Source organism: Ranitomeya variabilis, chromosome 2 (genome assembly GCF_051348905.1).
Source record: "Ranitomeya variabilis isolate aRanVar5 chromosome 2, aRanVar5.hap1, whole genome shotgun sequence".
NCBI lineage: Eukaryota > Metazoa > Chordata > Amphibia > Anura > Dendrobatidae > Ranitomeya > Ranitomeya variabilis.
In genome coordinates this window covers 945461076-945483438 of record NC_135233.1, presented here as the reverse complement: position 1 = coordinate 945483438, position 22363 = coordinate 945461076, and the positions used below count along the sequence as shown (strand labels likewise).

General features: G+C 46.7%; 1 protein-coding gene across 1 annotated transcript in view; it reads left to right on the top strand.

Moving 5' to 3' along the window:
* Positions 1-594: 594 nt before the first annotated feature.
* Positions 595-22363, top strand: part of LOC143808262 (arylacetamide deacetylase-like) — a 205103-nt gene continuing 183334 nt past the window's right edge. The window contains exon 1 of the mRNA XM_077290750.1: positions 595-773. Coding sequence (XP_077146865.1) covers positions 636-773 — 138 coding nt within the window. The 5' untranslated portion in view covers positions 595-635. The remainder of the gene's footprint in view (positions 774-22363) is intronic.

Below are 22363 nucleotides of genomic sequence, written 5' to 3'. Positions count from 1 at the left end.
TGGGCAATATACTACATGGGCTGTGCTATATACTACGTGACTGGGCAATATACTATGTGGCTGGGCAATATACTACATACTACATGGCTGGGCAATATACTACGTGGCTCTGTGCTGTATACTACGTGGCTGTGCAATATACGTGGCCTGTGCAATATACTATGTGGCTGGGCAATATACTACGTGGCTGGGCAATATACTACGTGGCTGGGAAATATACTTCGTGGCTGGGCAATATACTACGTGGCTGGGCAATATACTACGTGGACATGCATATTCTAGAATACCGATGCATTAGAATCGGGCCACCATCTAGTAGATTATATAATCATGTATAGTCAAGTCATAGTTATCTATGTAAATACGTATTAAACTATTTGACATTCCCACATTGTACACATATTATATAATCTTATTTTGGCTCTTTTCCAAGGAAAGGATTCAGATTGTATTTTCCTGTTTGCATATAGGAGGCACTGAAACATGTTTCTCTTTTAAGATTGCAGAGGAGATCAGATTACGAATGGGCTCAGCCCAAAGTTAATAGCTTGGACCTATCAGTGGCTGCTGCTGACTTATAAGAGTCAGTGCAAGGAAGCTTTAATCACTTGACAGAAGTGGATACTGTTGTAGTCATGGCATGGAAATCCCTGTGCTTCGTGCTTCTGTCCGTGCTGCTGGCATATTATATTTATAAACCTTTACCAGATAACATGGAGGAGAAATGGAAAGTTATGTTGTTTGATGCAACTTTTAGAAGTCTTGGACATTTGGTAAGCTTTTTTTTTTAATTGCTTCCTTGCTCTTGATATGTTTTGTATTTTCTGCAGCTTCTGAATGCTTATAGAATGAGAATATTATAGTGCCTGCAAGGAGGATTTAGAAAATACTGCATGAACATGATAGTTGGTAGGAAATCTAGTTGCTATATCCCAATATGTTGTATCACCCTTTGTAATGTAACGTCCCTTTCTTACAGAGTTGCACAAAGATCTGCCACTTCTCCTTATGTAATCATACAGAGCTAAAATAAAAACAAGTCAAGATTCTCTAGCCAGATGTTCAGACAATAGCAAAGGCTGATTACAATTCACCTAATGATTTAAGTAATCTTAGAAATATTACTGTTATTAACTCATTATATTGATATTTTTTATTAATAATTTCCCTTGACACATGAGCATTGATTGTTCACCATTCCGGAATATGCATTTTTAACAGTGCAAAAAAGGTGGGGGGGGAAAAAAAACTTGTAAGGCTGGTTTCACATTTGCGTTTTTTGCCGCTGCGTTTTTCTGCAAAAAAACCGCATGCGTTTTTTTCCTATGTTTAACATTAAAAACGCATGCGTTTTTTTTGCATGCGTTTTGCCGCGTTTGACAACGCATGCGTTTTTTTCCATACTTGCGTTTGGTTGCAGAAATGCAACATGTAGTAACTTCTAGAGGCATTTTTTTGCGGCAAAAAAACGTATTGCTGTCTATGTAAACGCATGCGTTTTTAAGCACATGCGTTTGTTTGCGTTAAAAACGCATGCGTTTTTTATAGAAAAAAACAAGAATACACACTTATAAGCCACCCCCACCATCAAGGTGATAAAGGGATCCAAACCCTACCCCTAACCCTACCCCTAACCCTAGGTATCCTAACCCTAACCCTACCCCTAACCCTACCCCTAACCCTTGGGATCCTACCCCTAACCCTACCCCTAACCCTAACCCTACCCCTAACCCTAGGGATCCTAACCCTAACCCTACCCCTAACCCTAGCTATTTCTATTTATAGTGGGTTTTCTTGTTGATTTTGATGATCGGCAGCTGTCACACACTTCTCAGCATGTGTTTCAAAAACGCAAACGCAGGAAAAAACGCATGTAAACGCGGCAAAACGCCACGTTTTTTTTCTGCATGCAAAAATGCATGCGTCTAAAAAACGCAGCGTTTGCACGCGTTTACATGCGTTTTTTCACCACATGCGTTTGCGTTAAAAATGCTGCGTTTTTAAACGCAAATAGCCTAAGACTTGCCAAATCTTTAGAATGTATAGGATGCCTCTCTCTCCCCCCCAAAAAAAAAACTAAATAAATAAAAGAACAAAAAAATACCAGATATTAGAGCTCAGCTCACATTTCCCAGCTATTGCGTGTTTTAATTAAAAAAAAAATCTGAGCTCTCTAAGTTCTTATTCCTTTTTGGATCAGGACCCTTACAGAAACTGTCCTGACATTCAGGCCAGCATCACAATGCTGTCTCCAGAGGTGCCTGCTAATGAAATACTATGCAAATTGCCTCTGCTGAAAAAAAGAGGACTTAACTCTATAGCGCCACCTATTGGAAGTAGCGATCCTACAAGTCACAATCAACCCTCTAACGAGTCGTGCAATATGACTTAGGATAAAAGCCAAATCAGTATCTCAATTCGCAGACACGGTGTTTCGGGCTGTTGGCCCTCGTCAGTGTGAAGCATGAGAAGTGATTTGGCTAGGTGAGAGGCTCTGGACTGGGGTCTAAGGGGTAACGTTTCTCCTTATGGAGAGTGACATACCAGCTGGCTTGAATGGAATACTAAAAATCTATAGAAATCAGTGGGGTCAAAGGGAAAGTATGAAATGCAAATTGATTTAATGTAGTAATTTAATCTCTTATCTAATATGCTTTAAATGAGACTCTAGCATTCCCTCTCTACTCGTGCTGCTTTATTTAATTTTACTACTAGTTTGATTACAAAGTTTTGTCCCTTCCAAGAATGTGGCAAATTTTGGGTGGACCACCAAGCCCAATGTAAGTCTATGGGCAACCTGAGCATTTTTACTGCGTTTTTGTTTTATTTATGAAGGAGGTACTCTTAGTCACAGAGCCTATTTTTTGAGGCGCATCAGATGGCATTAATGTTCTTAAAGGGCCATTACAGTGGGTCTCCTGTTGTGAAATTGGATTTTGGGCTCCCCCGGTGGCCACTGGTGGAATTGAACTGGTGTGCATCATCCTCTCTGTTCACCTGTTTCCATCAGGATGTGGGAGTCGCTATTTAACCTTGCTCCTCTGTCACTTCCATGCCGGTCAACATTGTAATCAGAAGCCTTTCTGTGCATGTTCCTGCTGCTAGACAACTCCCAGCTAAGTTGGACTTAGTCCTTGTTTGTTTTTGCATTTTGTTCCAGTTCACAGCTGTAGTTTCGTTTCTGTGTCTGGAAAGCTCTTGTGATCTGAAATTGCCACTCTGATGTTATGAGTTAATACTAGAGTCTTAAAGTAATTTCAGGATGGTATTTGATAGGGTTTTCAGCTGACCATGAAAGTGCCCTTTCTGTCTTCCTGCTATCTAGTAAGCGGACCTCAATTTTTGCTAAACCTATTTTCATACTACGTTTGTCATTTCATCTAAAATCACCGCCAATATTTGTGGGGGCCTCTGTCTGCCTTTCGGGGAAATTTCTCTAGAGGTGAGCCAGGACTATATTTTCCTCTGCCAGGATTAGTTAGTCCTCCGGCCGGCGCTGGGCGTCTAGGGATAACACGCAGGCTACGCTACCCGGCTACTGTTAGTTGTGCGGCAGGTTTAGTTCATGGTCAGTTTAGTTTCCATCCTTCCAAGAGCTAGTTCGTATGTTTGCTGGGCTATGTTCTCTTGCCATTGAGAACCATAACAGTTTGACCGGCCTCAAAGGGTTAAATTAATTGACAGAGAAAGGAGAGAAAAGAGAAGTCTGCTGAAGATTTTTTTTTTTTTTTCTCAGTTCTGAGTGTGCTTGTAATTGAATCTCTTGCAAGTCTGCCTATATTGCAGCCTTTCTCTCTCTCTCTCCTTCTAATCCTGGAATGGCTCTGTGTTCACCTGTTTAAAATGGATATTCAGAGTTTAGCTGCAGGTTTGAATAATCTCACCACGAAAGTTCAAAACTTACAAGATTTTGTTGTTCATGTTCCTATATCTGAACCTAGAATTCCTTTGCCTGAATTTTTCTCGGGGAATAGATCTTGCTTTCAAAATTTCAAAAATAATTGCAAGTTGTTTTTGTCCCTGAAATCTCGCTCTGCTGGAGATCCTGCTCAGCAGGTCAGGATTGTGATTTCTTTGCTCCGGGGCGACCCTCAGGATTGGGCTTTTGCATTGGCTCCAGGGGATCCTGCGTTGCTCAATGTGGATGCGTTTTTTCTGGCCTTGGGGTTGCTTTATGAGGAACCTCAGTTAGAACTTCAGGCGGAAAAGGCCTTGATGTCCCTATCTCAGGGGAAAGACGAAGCTGAAATATACTGCCAGAAATTCCGTAAATGGGCTGTGCTTACTCAGTGGAATGAGTGCGCCCTGGCGGCGAATTTCAGAGAGGGTCTCTCTGATGCCATTAAGGATGTTATGGTGGGGTTCCCTGTGCCTGCGGGTCTGAATGAGTCCATGACAATGGCTATCCAGATCGATAGGCGTCTGCGGGAGCGCAAACCTGTGCACCATTTGGCGGTGTCTACTGAGAAGACGCCAGAGAATATGCAATGTGATAGAATTCTGTCCAGAAGTGAACGGCAGAATTTTAGACGAAAAAATGGGTTGTGCTTCTATTGCGGTGATTCAACTCATGTTATATCAGCATGCTCTAAGCGTACTAAGAAGCTTGATAAGTCTGTTTCAATTGGCACTTTACAGTCTAAGTTTATTCTATCTGTGACCCTGATTTGTTCTTTATCATCTATTACCGCGGATGCCTATGTCGACTCTGGCGCCGCTTTGAGTCTTATGGATTGGTCCTTTGCCAAACGCTGTGGGTATGATTTGGAGCCTCTTGAAACTCCTATACCCCTGAAGGGGATTGACTCCACCCCATTGGCTAGCAATAAACCACAATACTGGACACAAGTAACTATGCGGATTAATCCGGATCACCAGGAGATTATTCGCATTCTTGTGCTGTATAACCTACATGATGTGTTGGTGCTTGGATTGCCATGGCTGCAATCTCATAACCCAGTCCTTGACTGGAAAGCTATGTCTGTGTTAAGCTGGGGATGTAAGGGGACGCATGGGGACGTACCTGTGGTTTCCATTTCATCATCTATTCCCTCTGAGATTCCTGAATTCTTGACTGAATATCGTGACGTTTTTGAAGAACCTAAGCTTGGTTCATTACCTCCGCACCGGGAGTGCGATTGTGCCATAGATTTGATTCCGGGTAGTAAATACCCTAAGGGTCGTTTATTTAATCTGTCTGTGCCTGAACATGCTGCTATGCGAGAATATATAAAGGAGTCCTTGGAAAAGGGACATATTCGTCCTTCGTCATCTCCCTTAGGAGCCGGTTTTTTCTTTGTGGCTAAGAAAGATGGCTCTTTGAGGCCGTGCATTGATTATCGGCTTTTGAATAAAATCACGGTTAAATATCAATATCCGTTGCCACTGCTGACTGATTTGTTTGCTCGCATAAAGGGGGCCAAGTGGTTCTCTAAGATAGATCTTCGTGGGGCGTATAATTTGGTGCAAATTAAGCAGGGGGATGAGTGGAAAACCGCATTTAATACGCCCGAGGGCCACTTTGAGTATTTGGTGATGCCTTTTGGTCTTTCAAATGCCCCTTCAGTCTTTCAGTCCTTTATGCATGACATTTTCCGTGATTATTTGGATAAATTTATGATTGTGTATCTGGATGATATTTTGATTTTTTCGGATGACTGGGACTCTCATGTCCAGCAGGTCAGGAGGGTTTTTCAGGTTTTGCGGTCTAATTCCTTGTGTGTGAAGGGTTCTAAGTGCGTTTTTGGGGTTCAGAAGATTTCCTTTTTGGGATATATTTTTTCCCCCTCTTCCATCGAGATGGATCCTGTCAAGGTTCAGGCTATTTGTGATTGGACGCAACCCTCTTCTCTTAAGAGTCTTCAGAAATTTTTGGGCTTTGCTAACTTTTATCGTCGATTTATTGCTGGTTTTTCTGATGTTGTTAAACCATTGACTGATTTGACTAAGAAGGGTGCTGATGTTGCTGATTGGTCCCCTGCTGCTGTGGAGGCCTTTCGGGAGCTTAAGCGCCGCTTTTCTTCCGCCCCTGTGTTGCGTCAGCCTGATGTTGCTCTTCCTTTTCAGGTTGAGGTCGACGCTTCTGAAATCGGAGCTGGGGCGGTTTTGTCGCAGAGAAGTTCCGATTGCTCCGTGATGAGACCTTGTGCTTTTTTCTCGCGTAAATTTTCGCCCGCCGAGCGGAATTATGATGTTGGGAATCGGGAGCTTTTGGCCATGAAGTGGGCTTTTGAGGAGTGGCGTCATTGGCTTGAGGGGGCTAGACATCAGGTGGTGGTATTGACTGACCACAAAAATCTAATTTATCTTGAGTCCGCCAGACGCCTGAATCCTAGACAGGCGCGCTGGTCGTTGTTTTTCTCTCGGTTTAATTTTGTGGTGTCCTACCTGCCGGGTTCTAAGAATGTTAAGGCGGATGCCCTTTCTAGGAGTTTTGAGCCTGACTCCCCTGGTAATTCTGAACCTACAGGTATCCTTAAGGATGGAGTGATATTGTCTGCCGTTTCTCCAGACCTGCGGCGGGCCTTGCAGGAGTTTCAGGCGGATAGACCTGATCGTTGCCCACCTGGTAGACTGTTTGTTCCTGATGATTGGACCAGTAAAGTCATTTCTGAGGTTCATTCTTCTGCGTTGGCAGGTCATCCTGGAATCTTTGGTACCAGGGAGTTGGTGGCAAGGTCCTTCTGGTGGCCTTCCCTGTCTCGAGATGTGCGAGGCTTCGTGCAGTCTTGTGACGTTTGTGCTCGGGCCAAGCCTTGTTGTTCTCGGGCTAGTGGATTGTTGTTGCCCTTGCCTATCCCGAAGAGGCCCTGGACGCACATCTCGATGGATTTTATTTCGGATCTTCCTGTTTCTCAGAAGATGTCTGTCATCTGGGTGGTGTGTGATCGTTTCTCTAAGATGGTCCATTTGGTTCCCCTGCCTAAGTTGCCTTCTTCTTCCGAGTTGGTTCCTCTGTTTTTTCAAAATGTGGTCCGTTTGCATGGTATTCCGGAGAATATCGTTTCTGACAGAGGTACCCAATTCGTGTCTAGATTTTGGCGAGCATTCTGTGCTAGGATGGGCATAGATTTGTCTTTATTCAGTCGTCATGACAGCACTAACGAGAGAGGGGATCCGCCCTTCAGGGACAGGAAACCTACAGAGATAAAAGGGCGGCACCTCTCTCCCGCATCAGTTGGTTTCCTGTCCCTGACAGGGGACCCTGCAGAGGCCTTTTGAAGAAAGGCGAAGAAATTGGGACCCAGGTCCGACTCACCGATCCTGGAGGCGGGATGGCCCCTTCCTTGGTGTTGATCGCGACGCTGGAAGTGCCGCACCACAGAGGGCTGTGGGGGTAGGCAACAGCACGGCAGGAGCAGCCTTCAGACAAGGGGGAGTGCTGTCTCCAGGGGTGTCCCATCGCCAGGTGCGGGTAAGTATGCTGTGGGAGGCCCTCCGCATTCCCGGCTAGTGGCGCACATCGCGGCGGCGGTACTCTTGCTGTCGGCACTGCGCTGGAGCATCCCCTCTCACCGGCGTCCTAATCGGCGCGCACATCGCGGCAGCGGTTCCCTGGCAGCCGGCGATGTGCTGAGGCGTCCCCTCTACACCGGCGTTCTAAGCAGCACGAGCGCTGCGTTCAGCGTTCAGGAAGAGTCGCACCGGAGGTGACGCGCATAGGGGGGCGGGGCTTAGCTCGGCAGCAGGCAATGACGCCCGGCGCATGCGCAGTGCGTCGCGCGGGGAAAAAAAAAAAAAACATGGCGGCGCCCGTTGGTCTCCCCTGTATAGTCGGCGTGCGGTATATCTGACGGCGGTACTTCCGGACGAAGATCGTGAGTACCATTGGCGGGGGTCTTGGGAAGGGGAGGGGCCTCCCACACGCCGGATTGTACCAGGCAGTTCACCAGGATTGGCCGGCTGTCCCCCATCAGGGGGAGGTACCTTTAGGGGGCCGGCTACTTAAGGATTCAATGATGGCTGCTTCATGCTTCATATCCATTGTTACAATGGAGTCTCAGGAGCAGGTGCAGTTGCCTTCTGAGCAGCAGTGTCATTCCCTGGAGAAGCCCCATGCAGCAAACACCCAGCGACGTTCTAGTGGCAGTAGTCGTCCTGGGGGTAAAGCTGGTCAATCTGCTAAAGCCGGAAAGTCCTCAAGCCGGATGGATATTGCTTCGGTGGAGAGGGTCCCCCCGCAATCTTCGGTACCACTTGGACACTGTAGGGGTAAGTGATCATCGTGAAAGTTCACTTAGTGATTGGTGTCCCTCCTTATTCCCTTTTTTACATCAGGGAAGAAAGCGGTCCTCTAAATCCAAGCACAAGGAATGTGCAGAATGTGGTATTCCTCTCCCTGACGAATACGTTAAAAGACTATGTGGTCCATGTATCCAACGTCTAATAGCGGAAGAAACACCAGATTTTGCTTCTAGTCTGAGACAGATGGTTAGACAAGAGATTAGGAGCTCTACAAGATCTCATTCTCATAATAGGTCTAAAATAATAGACCCTGGTTCCCCGAGTTCACACGAAAGTGACTTAGGAGATCTGAAGTCGGAAGCCTCTCTCTCATCAGTATCCTCCTCGGGTTCTGAATATGAACATTCTTGTTTTTCTTTTGACCGCATAGACCGCCTCGTTAAAGCGGTAAATAATACAATTGGAATTGAGCAGACGCCGCCAGAGAAATCCATGCAGGATGTCATGTTCAGAGGTCTGGACCGTAAATCCCGCCGATGCTTTCCGGTGGTGGAGAAAGTTAGCGCCCTAATTTCCAGAGAATGGAAAAAACCGGAAAGAAAAGGTTCTCTTCCTCCATCCTTCAAACGGAAGTATCCGTTCGAGGAGTCTGCTTCGGCCACGTGGGATAAAGCCCCGAAGCTTGATGCGGCTGTAGCCAAGGCTTCTAAAAAGTCCTCTCTACCGTTTGAGGATCTGGGGACTTTAAAGGACCCACTGGACAGGAGGGCAGATGTGCTTCTCAAGGGAGCCTGGGAAACTTCAGCAGGGGCTCTCAGACCATCAATCGCTGCCACCTGCACGGCACGCTCCATGATGGTGTGGCTGGATAGCCTGGAGGGTCAGCTGAAGGACAAAACCCCGAGAGATGAAATATTATCCTCCCTCTCTATGATTCAGGGGGCTGCGGCTTACCTTGCTGATGCTTCAGCGGACTCAGTTAAATTGGCGGCTAGGTCGGCCGCACTCTCTAATTCAGCCCGTAGAGCAATCTGGCTGAAATGTTGGCAAGGAGACATGCAGGCCAGATCCAAATTGTGCAACATCCCGTGCGTGGGAGAGCACTTATTCGGTCCGGTTCTGGACGAATTATTAGAAAAAGCGGGAGACAGTAAGAAACGGTTTCCCTACCTGGGTAGGCCCACTTACAGAAGAGGCACTAATAGGAGGTGGTTTGATCGAACAAGACCAAATAGAGAAAGATCCAGATATGACGCCAATAAAAAGAGAGGTAGAGGCTACATGTTCAATTCCTTTAGAGACAACAGGAAGCCACAATGACTGGCGGACCGGGTAGGAGGCAGACTTCTAGCCTTCTATCCGGCGTGGCGTATTATTTCCAATAGCCCGTGGGTCTTGAACATTGTTGAGTCTGGATTAAAGTTTGACTTTCGATTCACCCCTGACGACAGGTTTCTTGTAACACCAATGCGTTCTTCCTCCACAGAACAGCTGGCATTAGAGACTGAGGTCCAGGAACTCCAACAGAAAGGCGTTTTGGTGGAGGTTCCTGAAGTACAGAGGGGTAAAGGATTCTATTCTCCCCTCTTCTTGATTAAGAAACCAGATAATACCTTTTGCACAATTATAAACCTTAAGGGCCTAAATAGGTTTTTGTGGATCCCGTCATTTAAAATGGAGTCGGTCAAGTCTGCAATAAAGTTATTGTTTGGCGGGTGCTTTATGGTCGTCTTGGATCTGAAAGACGCGTATTATCGCGTCCCCATACACGTAGACCACCAGTGTTATTTAAGAGTTGCAGTCCTCTTAGGAGAATCAATAAGACACTTCCAATACAAGGCACTCCCCTTTGGTGTGGCGGTGGCCCCTCGGGTATTCACTAAAATAATGGTGGAGGTTATGGCGCACCTCCATGAGCAGGATATTCTCATAGTTCCATATCTCGATGACCTATTAATAATAGGAAACTCCGAATCACACTGCACGTCCCAACTACACAAAGTAATTACAGCCTTGCAAAAGTTGGGGTGGATAATCAATTTTAAAAAATCGCGGTTGCAGCCTCTAGAGGTTCAAGAATTCCTGGGTCTCATATTGGACTCGAGGTTACAAGAGTGCCGTCTACCTGACGTTAAGTTGGAAAAAATCCAACGACAGATTCTTGGAGTGATTGCTAATCCAGTTATAACATTGAGGGGAGCAATGTCACTGTTAGGCTCACTCACGTCGTGTATCCCGGCAGTACGTTGGGCCCAGTACCACACCAGAGTCCTACAGTGGGAGGTTCTGTACAACACTCGTCGGTTAGAAGGTCACTTGGACAGTTTTCTTTCCTTGTCAGATTCCACTATTCAGTCCTTACGTTGGTGGTTACACGCTCCAAACCTTCGTAATGGGGTTCCCTGGATAAACCACATATCGCGAGTATTAACCACAGACGCTAGTCCCACGGGATGGGGGGCGCATATGGGCGAGATGTGGGTCCAGGGGGTTTGGTCACCCTCCGAACAGGATTTGTCATCTAACCTCAAAGAGTTGTTAGCCGTAGAACAAGCTCTGAGACATTTCCTTATATCCTTACAGGACCATCACGTCAGACTATTCTCAGACAATCAGGTAACGGTAGCTTACATTAACCACCAAGGGGGAACCCGATCCAGGTCCTTAATGGAAGTATCGGGTCGTATCTTACAGATAGCCGAGAATCATCTACGGTCCCTAACATCACTGCACATAAAAGGGAAACACAACGTTGTAGCCGACTTTCTAAGTCGCAGAAAGCTCGGGCAAGGAGATTGGGTGCTCAATCAGGTCATCTTCGATCAGATCACCCATCGTTGGGGGTACCCACAGATAGACCTCTTCGCCAACAAAGAAAACAAAAAATGTCGTCGGTTTTGTTCCCTAAACCCCAGAGACAATCCGGTGGCGGTGGATGCTCTCCTGATTCCTTGGCACTTCGAAATAGCCTACGCCTTTCCCCCGTTGAACTTGATCCCGATAGTCCTCAGGAAGATTCGGGAGGACAATGCTCATGTAATTTTGATAGCACCGTTCTGGCCCAAGAGGCCGTGGTTTCCTTGGCTGAGGAAAATGTCCGTTTCTCAACCGTGGATTCTCCCAGAACTCCCAGACCTCCTCTCACAGGGTCCGATCTTCCATCCACGAGTGGCCAGTTTACATCTGACGGCGTGGGATTTGAAGGGTCATTACTAAGAAAAAAGGGTTTTTCAGAGGGACTTATTAATACCCTATTAAAAAGCAGAAAAAACTCCACAACAAATATTTATGTAAGAATCTGGAGAAAATTCCTTTCGGTCTCAGGAGCGGTTATCAGTCAGAAAGCTAGTATTCCAAAGATCTTGGAGTTCCTGCAGAAAGGTCTCGAAATGGGGCTAGCTACAAGCACCCTTAGAGTCCAGGTTTCAGCCTTGGGGGCGCTATATAATTGCGGGTTAGCTAAAAATTATTGGATTGCTCGGCTTATTAAAGCGGCCGCTAGATCAAGACCCATCGTTAAGAATAGACTGGCCCCGTGGGACTTAAACTTAGTCCTCTCAGCGTTAACGGGACCCCCCTTTGAACCTTTAGAATCGGCATCTATAAAGATCCTATCCTTAAAGACTGCTCTTTTGATTGCTCTTACGTCGGCTAGGAGAGTAAGTGACTTACAGGCCCTCTCTAGACTGACTCCATATATGCAGATTAGAGAAGATAGAGTAGTATTAAGAACGGATCCCCTCTATCTCCCAAAAGTAGCATCTAGGTTCCACAGACTCCAGGAGATAAATCTCCCCACCTTTTGTCCTAATCCTAAAAACCCAAAGGAACTCAAACTCCATACATTAGATGTCAAAAGATGCCTTCTTAAATATATTTCTTTAACAGATCCCTGGAAAAAAGATAATTCCCTGTTTATATCCTATCAGGGAGTCAAGAAAGGGTTTAGAGTATCCAAAAACACCTTGAGTAGATGGATTAGGGAGGCAATTTCTCTGGCTTATTCAGCAGGTGGCCTAGAAGTCCCGGAAGGCGTAAAGGCTCATTCCACCCGTGCCATGGCATCTTCCTGGGCAGAGAGATCGGAGGTGTCAATTGAGGACATATGTAAGGCGGCCACATGGTCATCTCCGTCTACTTTCTTGAATCATTATAGATTAGATCTTGGTAGCTCCAATGATCTTACATTTGGTAGAAGGGTGCTGGAAACAGTAATCCCACCCTAATACTCTTTTCTCTGTAATTCTCTCATTAGTGCTGTCATGACGACTGAATAAATACTCAAGCTACTTACCAGGTAGCGGTGTTTTTCAGGAGTCCATGACAGCACTCCTATATTCCCTCCCTTTCTACTGGTATGGGTTTTCATCACGATAAGTATATTCTCATGTAGGTTAATTTTCTACAAATTTTTAGTCACAAGGTGAAATGTGTTAAGATATTTATGTGTTACTAATCAATGGAGGTCCTCTCATGCTCTGTAATCCAACTGATGCGGGAGAGAGGTGCCGCCCTTTTATCTCTGTAGGTTTCCTGTCCCTGAAGGGCGGATCCCCTCTCTCGTTAGTGCTGTCATGGACTCCTGAAAAACACCGCTACCTGGTAAGTAGCTTGAGTATTTCTCGTCTGCTTTCCATCCTCAGACTAATGGCCAGACCGAGCGGACGAATCAGACCTTGGAGACATATTTGAGGTGTTTTGTGTCTGCAGATCAGGATGATTGGGTTGCTTTTTTGCCTTTAGCGGAGTTTGCCCTCAATAATCGGGCCAGTTCTGCCACCTTGGTGTCTCCCTTTTTCTGTAATTCGGGGTTTCATCCTCGATTTTCTTCTGGTCAGGTGGAATCTTCGGATTGTCCTGGAGTGGATGCTGTGGTGGAGAGGTTGCATCAGATTTGGGGGCAGGTAGTGGACAATTTGAAGTTGTCCCAGGAGAAGACTCAGCTTTTTGCCAACCGCCGGCGTCGGGTTGGTCCTCGGCTTTGTGTTGGGGACTTGGTGTGGTTGTCTTCCCGTTTTGTCTCTATGAGGGTTTCTTCTCCCAAGTTTAAGCCTCGGTTCATCGGCCCGTACAAGATATTGGAGATTCTTAACCCTGTGTCCTTCCGTTTGGACCTCCCTGCATCTTTTTCTATTCATAATGTTTTTCATCGGTCATTATTGCGCAGGTATGAGGTACCGGTTGTGCCTTCCGTTGAGCCTCCTGCTCCGGTGTTGGTTGAGGGCGAGTTGGAGTACGTTGTGGAAAAAATCTTGGACTCCCGTGTTTCCAGACGGAAACTCCAGTATCTCGTCAAATGGAAGGGATACGGTCAGGAGGATAATTCTTGGGTGACTGCCTCTGATGTTCATGCCTCCGATTTGGTCCGTGCCTTTCATAGGGCTCATCCTGATCGCCCTGGTGGTTCTGGTGAGGGTTCGGTGCCCCCTCCTTGAGGGGGGGGTACTGTTGTGAAATTGGATTTTGGGCTCCCCCGGTGGCCACTGGTGGAATTGAACTGGTGTGCATCATCCTCTCTGTTCACCTGTTTCCATCAGGATGTGGGAGTCGCTATTTAACCTTGCTCCTCTGTCACTTCCATGCCGGTCAACATTGTAATCAGAAGCCTTTCTGTGCATGTTCCTGCTGCTAGACAACTCCCAGCTAAGTTGGACTTAGTCCTTGTTTGTTTTTGCATTTTGTTCCAGTTCACAGCTGTAGTTTCGTTTCTGTGTCTGGAAAGCTCTTGTGATCTGAAATTGCCACTCTGATGTTATGAGTTAATACTAGAGTCTTAAAGTAATTTCAGGATGGTATTTGATAGGGTTTTCAGCTGACCATGAAAGTGCCCTTTCTGTCTTCCTGCTATCTAGTAAGTGGACCTCAATTTTTGCTAAACCTATTTTCATACTACGTTTGTCATTTCATCTAAAATCACCGCCAATATTTGTGGGGGCCTCTGTCTGCCTTTCGGGGAAATTTCTCTAGAGGTGAGCCAGGACTATATTTTCCTCTGCCAGGATTAGTTAGTCCTCCGGCCGGCGCTGGGCGTCTAGGGATAACACGCAGGCTACGCTACCCGGCTACTGTTAGTTGTGCGGCAGGTTTAGTTCATGGTCAGTTTAGTTTCCATCCTTCCAAGAGCTAGTTCGTATGTTTGCTGGGCTATGTTCTCTTGCCATTGAGAACCATAACAGTCTCCTTTACTGTTATTGACTATGCAGTGAGTGGCTGGGCTTCCAAAAATTATGACGCACTCAATACCCCTTTCACGAGACGTACAGTGGGGCCTCCTGAGAAAAATGTTGCATTGAATGCAAGGCCTGGCCTGTCTCAGTTAAATGCACCCAAGTAACCCTTTGAAACTATGTACTGGATGGCCACATGAAGCAAGGGTGAGGGAGGGAGGGTCTCATTTAAAAAAAAATAAAATAAAAAAAAATAAAAAAAAGTCACATTAAAAAGGAGTGCTTCACCTATACTTGGAATGCCCATACACTAAGTCTATAGGCTAACAAACATTTACGTTTAAGTATTTACGGGCATCATAAAAACACCCTTGCACAAAAATTGAGTGACTTTTGCATCACAGAATACGCTCACTCTGGTTTTCTAGTGGCTGTGGATAAAAAGGATAACACCATATAGACAAAATCAGAAAGCATATACCATGTGTGGTTGTGAAGACGTGCATGAAGATACACCTCCCCAAAAAAGACAATGTATTTGAGGTTGTTTCGCTGTTTTCATTCAGTGGTGTACAGAAGTCTTGCCCAATCCAGCTCTTGTTCATTTTTATATAAGAGCCAGCCTGTTGACATTTTCAGTTGACAGGCAGATGTGCTTATCGGTTATAATTCCACCAGCTGCACTAAAAACCCGCTTTGACAGAATGTTAGCAGCAGGGCAGGCACTGACCTCCAAGGCGTAGAGAGCCAGTTCATGCCACATGTCCAGCTTGGATACCCAATAATTAAAAGGCATAGAGGAATCACGGAGGATGTTTGTATGATCAGCAAGGTATTCCCTCAGCATCTTCCCAAACATTGCACTTCTTGCGACAACACCCCTTGCCTCTGTGCCGGCGCGATGGGAGGGTCTTAACTGTCACATAACTTTGCCATTGTACTTCTGTCTCTCTCGCCTGTACTCCTTGGTTGTACAACAAAGTGACGTCGGCTGCCAGCTTTCTCAGATGGGAGTTTTTGTTTTTTTTTAGTAATTCCACTACAAGGGCCCTCTGGTACTGCACCATTTTAGAATCCCCCCCATCTGCCTCTGGAAGAAGAGATTGAAAGTTCGCCCTGTAGTGTGGGTGTAGAAGTGTCACAAACCAGTAAGGCAATGTGCACAGGTTGCAGATTGGTGTGTGGATTTTTCCGCACTGTTTTTGCAAAATCCGCAGGTAAACCACACTGCGGATTACCCGCGGTTTTACACCTGCGGATTCCTATTGAGCAGGTGTAAACCGCTGTGGAATTCCACGCAAAGAATTGACATGCTGCAGAAAAAACAACGCTGCATTTCCACGCTTTTTTTCTGCAGCATGTGCACTGCAGATTGTTTTCCATACATTTACATGTTACTGTACAACGCATGGAAAACAGCTGCGGATCTGCAGCGTCAGATCTGCAGCAAAATCCGAAATGTGTGCACATAGCCTACTCAGTGTCAACAAAAATGTTAATAATGCGAGGGTCACGGGGAAACGCAACAAAGTCAGCCATGTGTGCCAGAATAAGAGGCAAGACTTCCGTGTCCTCACTAACAGGATGACTGACCATGCTGTCCTCCTACCTGTCCTCAGGCCATCCACGCTGAACTGACAGTATGAAAGCTGTGATTGTAGTACTGACTATACCGTGTGAAAGTAGCTCCTGCTCTTCCTCATGTCTACCAATCCACGTTGGGACAACATGAGACGGGGCTGTGTAATCGCCCTGTATGGTTCCTTGCTCCATGTCCTCATGCTCTGCCTGAAATGCACCCTCTTTAATTGTGAGCAGAGAGGTTTCCAGAATGTAGGGAAGTGAGATGGTGATGCTAACTATGGTGTCATCGCCACTCACCATCTTGTTGCAGTCATCAGTTTTGTAGGATGGTACATATGTCTGACATCCATGTCCACTCCTGAGGTCTTGTGTAGAGTCTGAACTGAATAACGACGGCCTTGTTGATGCTGGTAGTCAACAACTGCCTTGGTCTGCTCACAAATCTGATACAACGCATAGGGACATCACACACCAGTTGGTGAGCTGGAAACTGCAAACGCTGCTGAAGAACTGCAAGGGCGGCTGTAGCTGACTTTCTAAAATGGGCAGACAGGCAGCGTACTTTCACTAGCAGCTCCAGGTAGCTTTTGAGAAAACGTTGAACCACGAGGTTAAGCACATGTGCCAGGCAAGGTACATGTGTGAGCTCACCTTGCCTCAGAGCCGCTACCAGGCTCTGGCCATTGTCACACACGACCATGCCTGGCTGGAGGTTCAGCGGTGTCATCCAAATATCTGACTGCTCTTTCAGCGCTGTCCACAACTCTTCAGCATTGTGTGGTTTCTCACCTATGCAGATTAGCTTCAGCACAGCCTGTTGCCACTTGGCTGAGGCAGTGCTTCTGACTGATGTGCTCATTTCAGAGATGGGGGATGAGGTGCAGGAGCTATAGACTGTGGGGACAACCCTGATTGACGTAGGTCCCGCAATCCTCAGCGTCAGGAGCATGTGTTCAATCCCAAGGTCTGACTGGATCCTAGCTTCTATGTTAATTCAGTGTGCCGTCAATGAGATGTCCCGTCCATGCCTACAAGCACTTGACAAAATGTCTGGGGTTAGGTGGACTTTCCCAGTAACAGCATTGTTGAGGGCACGGGTAATGTTGTGGGACAAACTGGTGTAATGCCGGTACAGCACACCAGGAGAAATGGTGGTGATTGGGGTCTGAGTACCTTGGGATGGCTGCCACCATCAGGTTGCAGAAAGCTTCCATCTCAATGAGCCTAAAAGACTACATTTCTCATCTGCTTGCATTACAATGACTGGGGTATATACAAATGAAGGCTGCGCTGGAACAAGGATGTGGATGGGCTTGATGATGGTGCTAGTTGACACTGGGCAACAGGTGCAGGGCACGAGGTATATTTGCATGGACTGGCTTGTGTGCGAAACAGTGGAAGAAACAGTGGTGTCACCTGCAGACAATGTTCCTGGGGTTCGGACCATAGTCAGGTGCTTTACTGCCATGTGCTTGATCGTGCTGGTAGTTTTGCTACCCCTGCTGATGCAGGCATGGCTGGTGCTGCAAATGGCCTGTTTGGGGATACCAGCAGAGTCTTTCAAAAATAGCCAGACTCGGGAAGATCTAACAGTTGGAATGGCAACTTCCGTTATGTTGGTGTTACAGGGAACGGATGCACGCCTTCTTTCTGTGGCCAACATACTGATTCTTCTTGCCTGTTGGGGTACTATGCCTCCTTCCCCATGTGTGCTGCTGTTCTTGCTCTGTATGTTCTCCTGCCAGGTTGGGTCAGTCACTGTAATCCACCACCTCATCTTCCACATCCGCACCCTGCACATCCTCCTGATTTTCTGGCAATTGTCTCATCATCGTCCACCTCTTGGGACACTTTCACACCTTCATGTGACCGTGGCTGCTCAAATCTTTAGGCATAGCTACATGCGATCTCATCTGGCCCCACTTCAAGTTGACCGCCCGAGACTCTGGAATCTTGAAATGGAAAACTGAACAGCTCTTCAGAGTGTCCAAGTGTGGGATCAGTTGTCTCAGGGCACTCGGCATGGTGGGAGGAAGGAGGATCAAGGTGAGGAATATGCGGCCCACATTCAAGGCTACTCAGACTTGACCATGTGGAAGACGTAGTGGCTAAGTGTAGTGATGAGCGAACAAGCTCGCCGTTACTCGCCCGAGTATCACTATGCTCGGTGTACTCGGCGAGCACCGAGCATTTCTGGGATTATTGGGCGATAACTGGTGTCTCCACCCAGCATTTTTGGTGGACTTCAGAGACCCAATCATGGTGTAGGGATTTTCTGCCAGGCCATGAAATGCCAGTCATCTTTGTTGTGGTTGTGCAGTGATTGGCTTGGCTGCACAGCATAATCCCGCGTATGACACCTGGAGCCGCCCTGCTTGCCGCATTCATCTCATTCAGAGAGAGTAGGGAGAGCTGCTGCAGAGATAGGGTCATAATCGTGTTTTTAATGGTTATTGTAGGTCTGCAACTGTTAAATCCACAACTCCTGAGAAACCAACAGTCCTTTTTAGGGCTAATTCGTGGGTCCTGAGATTGCAGCGCTAGGTAGGCAGGGCACAGCATATCCACATCAGTGCAAGGCCTGCAGGCACTGTATGTGCATCCATATCTCCCACTGCATCCCTCCCAAATCTCCATAACTGTCTGCTGCTTATTTACTATATACCTAGTTGCAGTTTTTATTTTCACATATTTTTTTTTTTTTTTCAAAAAATTCACCCCCTCAAAAAATATATATGTATCTCTGCTACGTCAGGCTGAGTCCTGGTGTTTTATATATTAAAAAAAATTGTATTTCCGCAGTAGCATAGTTCTGTGTGGTAGCCTTGTACCCAAAAAATGCCTCATATATCATCATGCTCCATGTTTGGGCATTTTAGGACGGTTTTCCACTGTTTTTGCTGATTCTTACTCCTCTCACTCTAGTTACATGCAACACTATTTTGCTTTTTTTTTTTTTTTAGAAATTCTACAACCTTCCCCCCCCCAAAAAAAAAAATAAAAAAAAAAATCATAGTCTGTTATGTCAGATTGAGCCCTGTTGTATCTGTGGTTGAAAAATCGTAGCTTGTCAGGCATAAGTTTCATAGTTCGGTCTGCTAGCCTTGTCCATGGTGTGTGGGTTTTGTTATTGTTTTTTTTGTGTTCAGCTTTTGAAATAGTGCAATAGTCCCATTTAAAATGGGGAAGTGGACATGATGCTGATGGTGCATTCAAAGGATGAGGCTGCGGCCAAGGTGGAAGTGGGCCACAACAATGACCCACATCTTCACGCTCAACCTTCCTGTCCAAGTTTCTAGGGGACTGCAGCACACCACTATTGAAGCCAGAGCAGTGTGAAACGGTTGTTGGTTGGATAGCGGATAATGCTTCCAGTCACAGCCACAGCCACCAACACCATGACTCCACACCGTCAAGTCTGAGTAGCCGTGAGTGTGGGCCGGATACTCCTCACCCTGATCCTCCTTCCTCCCACCATGCCGAGTACCCTGAGACAAATGATCCCGCACTTGAACACTCTGAAGAACTGTTCAGTTTTCCATTTCAAGATTCAGAACTCTCGGCTGGTCAACTTGAAGTGGGGACAGATGAGATCGCATGTAGAGATGCCCAAAGCTCTGGTCACACGAAGGCAATGGTGGGAAAGTGTCACGAGAGGTGGACGATGATGAGCCACAATTGCCAGAAAGTCAAAAGGAGGAGCAGGGTGCAGATGTAGAAGATGAGGTGGTGGATGACATAGTGACTGACCCAACCTGGCGGGAGGGCAAGCATAGCGAGGACAGCAGCACACATGGGGAAGGGGGCATATCACCCCAACAAGCAGGAAGGAGCAGTGTGGTGGTCACAGACAGAATGCGCGCATCCATTTCCCCATAACACCAACATGATTTTACTTGCCATTCCAACTGCTAGATCTTCCAGAGTCTGGCTATTTTTGAAAGACTCTGCTGATAACTCCAAACAGGCCATTTGCAGCACCTGCCATGCCCACATCAGCAGGGGTAGCAAAACAACCAGCATGACAACCACCAGCATGATCAGGCACTTGGCAGCAAAGCACCCAACTTTGTGGGCTGAACCCAAGGTTCCAGGAACACTGTCTACAGGTCACACCAATGCTTCTTCCACTGTTTTGTGAAGAAGCCAATCCCCAGTCCACCATGCATGTGAAGATGCCTCTAGTCCCGCACCTGTTGTTGCCCAGTCAAGCAGCACAATCATCAAGCCCGTCCTTGTCCGCGCACAGTCTTCAGTTGTCTATACCCTAGTCTTTGGAACGCAAGCAGAAATCCCAGCCAATGCCCTACAGGTCAGTCCTAAATTCTAATATTTCTCTTCTGCTTGTGCTAGAAATGTTGCCTTTTAGGCTCGTTGAGATGGAAGCTTTCAGCAACCTGATGACTGCGGCCTCCCAAGTTACTCGGTCCCCAGTCACCACTATTTCTCCCGGTGTGCCGTACCGGCATTACACCAGCATGTCCCACAACATTACCCGTGCTCTCAATGCTGTTACTGGGAAAGTCCACCTAACCACATACCTGGACAAGTGCTTGTGAGCAGGGACTGTACATCTCACTGACGGCACACTGGATTAACATAGTGGAAGCCGGAACCCAGTCGGACCTTGGGATGGAACACATGCTCCCCACGCCGAGGATTGCTGGCCCTATGTCAATCAGGGTTGCTCCCAGTCTACAGCTCCTGCATCTCCTCCTCTTCACCCTCCATTTCTGAGATCAACACATCAGTCAGGAGCTGTAAGCACTGCTTCAGCCAAGCAGCAACAGGCTGTGCTGAAGCTAATCTGCATAGGTGACAAACCGCACAATGCAGAAGAGTTGTGGACAGCGCTGAAAGAGCAGTCAGATGTTTGGATGACACCGCTGAACCTACAGCCAGGCATGGTCGTGTGTGACAATGGCTGTAACCTGGTGGCAGCTCTTAGGCAAGGTGAGGTCACACACGTACCTTGCTTGTCCCATGTGCTTAACCTCGTGGTCCAACGTTTTCTGAAAAGCTACCCGGAGCTGCTGGATCTGCTAGAGAAAGTACAGTCTGTCTGCCCATTTTAGAAAGTCTACAGCTTCAGCCACCCTTGCCATTCTTCAGCAGCATTTGCAACTTCCAGCTCACTGGCTGGCGTGTGATGTCCCCACGCTCTGGAACTCTACGCTGCATATGTTGGAAAGGCTTTGTGAGCAGAGGAGGGCAGTTGTTGACTAACAACATCAACAAGGCTGTCAATATTCAGTTCAGACTCCACACATAAGAGCTCAGGAGTGGACATGGATGTCAGACATATGTACCATCCTCCAAAACTTTGAGGACTGCACCAAGATGGTGAGCGGCGATGATGCCATAATTGGCGTCACCATCCCGTTTCTCAGCATTCTTAAAACCTCTGCTCAGAATTAAAGAGGATGCATTGCAGGCAGAGCACGAGGACATGGAGAAAGGAACCATATGGGGGGATTACACTCAGTCCAGCCTCATGTCTTATCAACGTGGATTGGTAGACAATGAGGAGGAAGAACAGGAGCTACTTTCATGCGCTATAGATGCTACTACAAGCACAGCTGTCATATCCTCTGTTCAGTGTGGATGGCCTGAGGACAGGGAGGATGAGGATAGCATGGTCAACTGTCCTGTTGGTGAGGACACGGAAGTGTTGCCTGTTAGTCAGCCATGCGTGCCAGACTGCTATGTTGCGCTGCGTTTCATGTGACCCTTGCATTATAAAAATTTTGGGTGACAATCATTATTGGTTGGTGACACTTCTAGACCCACGCTACAAGGAGAATTTTCAATTTCTTCTACCAGAGGCAGAGAGGTGTACTAAAATGTTTCAGTACCAGAGGGCCCTTGTTGCGGAATTAATTAGAAAATTCCCATGTGAGAACGCTGGCAGCAGACATCGGAGTATGTTGTCCAAGCGAGAGAGACAGAAGTACAATCCTGCTGAGGCAGGAGAACCAAGGAAAAGTTCTGGGACAGTTTTTCTCAGACCCTCCCATCGTGCTGGCACAGAGGCAAGAGGTGCTGTCACAAGAAGTGCAATGTTTGGGAAGATGCTGAAGGAGTACCTTGCAGATCGTACAAACATCCTCTGTGATTCATCTGCCCTTTAATTATTGGGTATCCAAGCTGGACTCCTGGCATGAACTGGCTGTCTACGCCTTGGGGATTCTGGCCTGGCTTGTTGCTTGAGTTCTGTCTGAGCGGGTTTAGTGCAGCTGGTGGAATTATAACAGATAAGCGCATCCTCCTGTCAACTGAAAATGCTGACAGGCTGACTCTTATAAAAATGAACTAGGGCTAGATTGGGAAAGACTTCTGTACACCAAGTGAAAACAGCAAAACATAACCTCAAATACTTTGTTTTTAGGAGGTGTATTCTCATGCACCTCTTCACAACCACACATGGG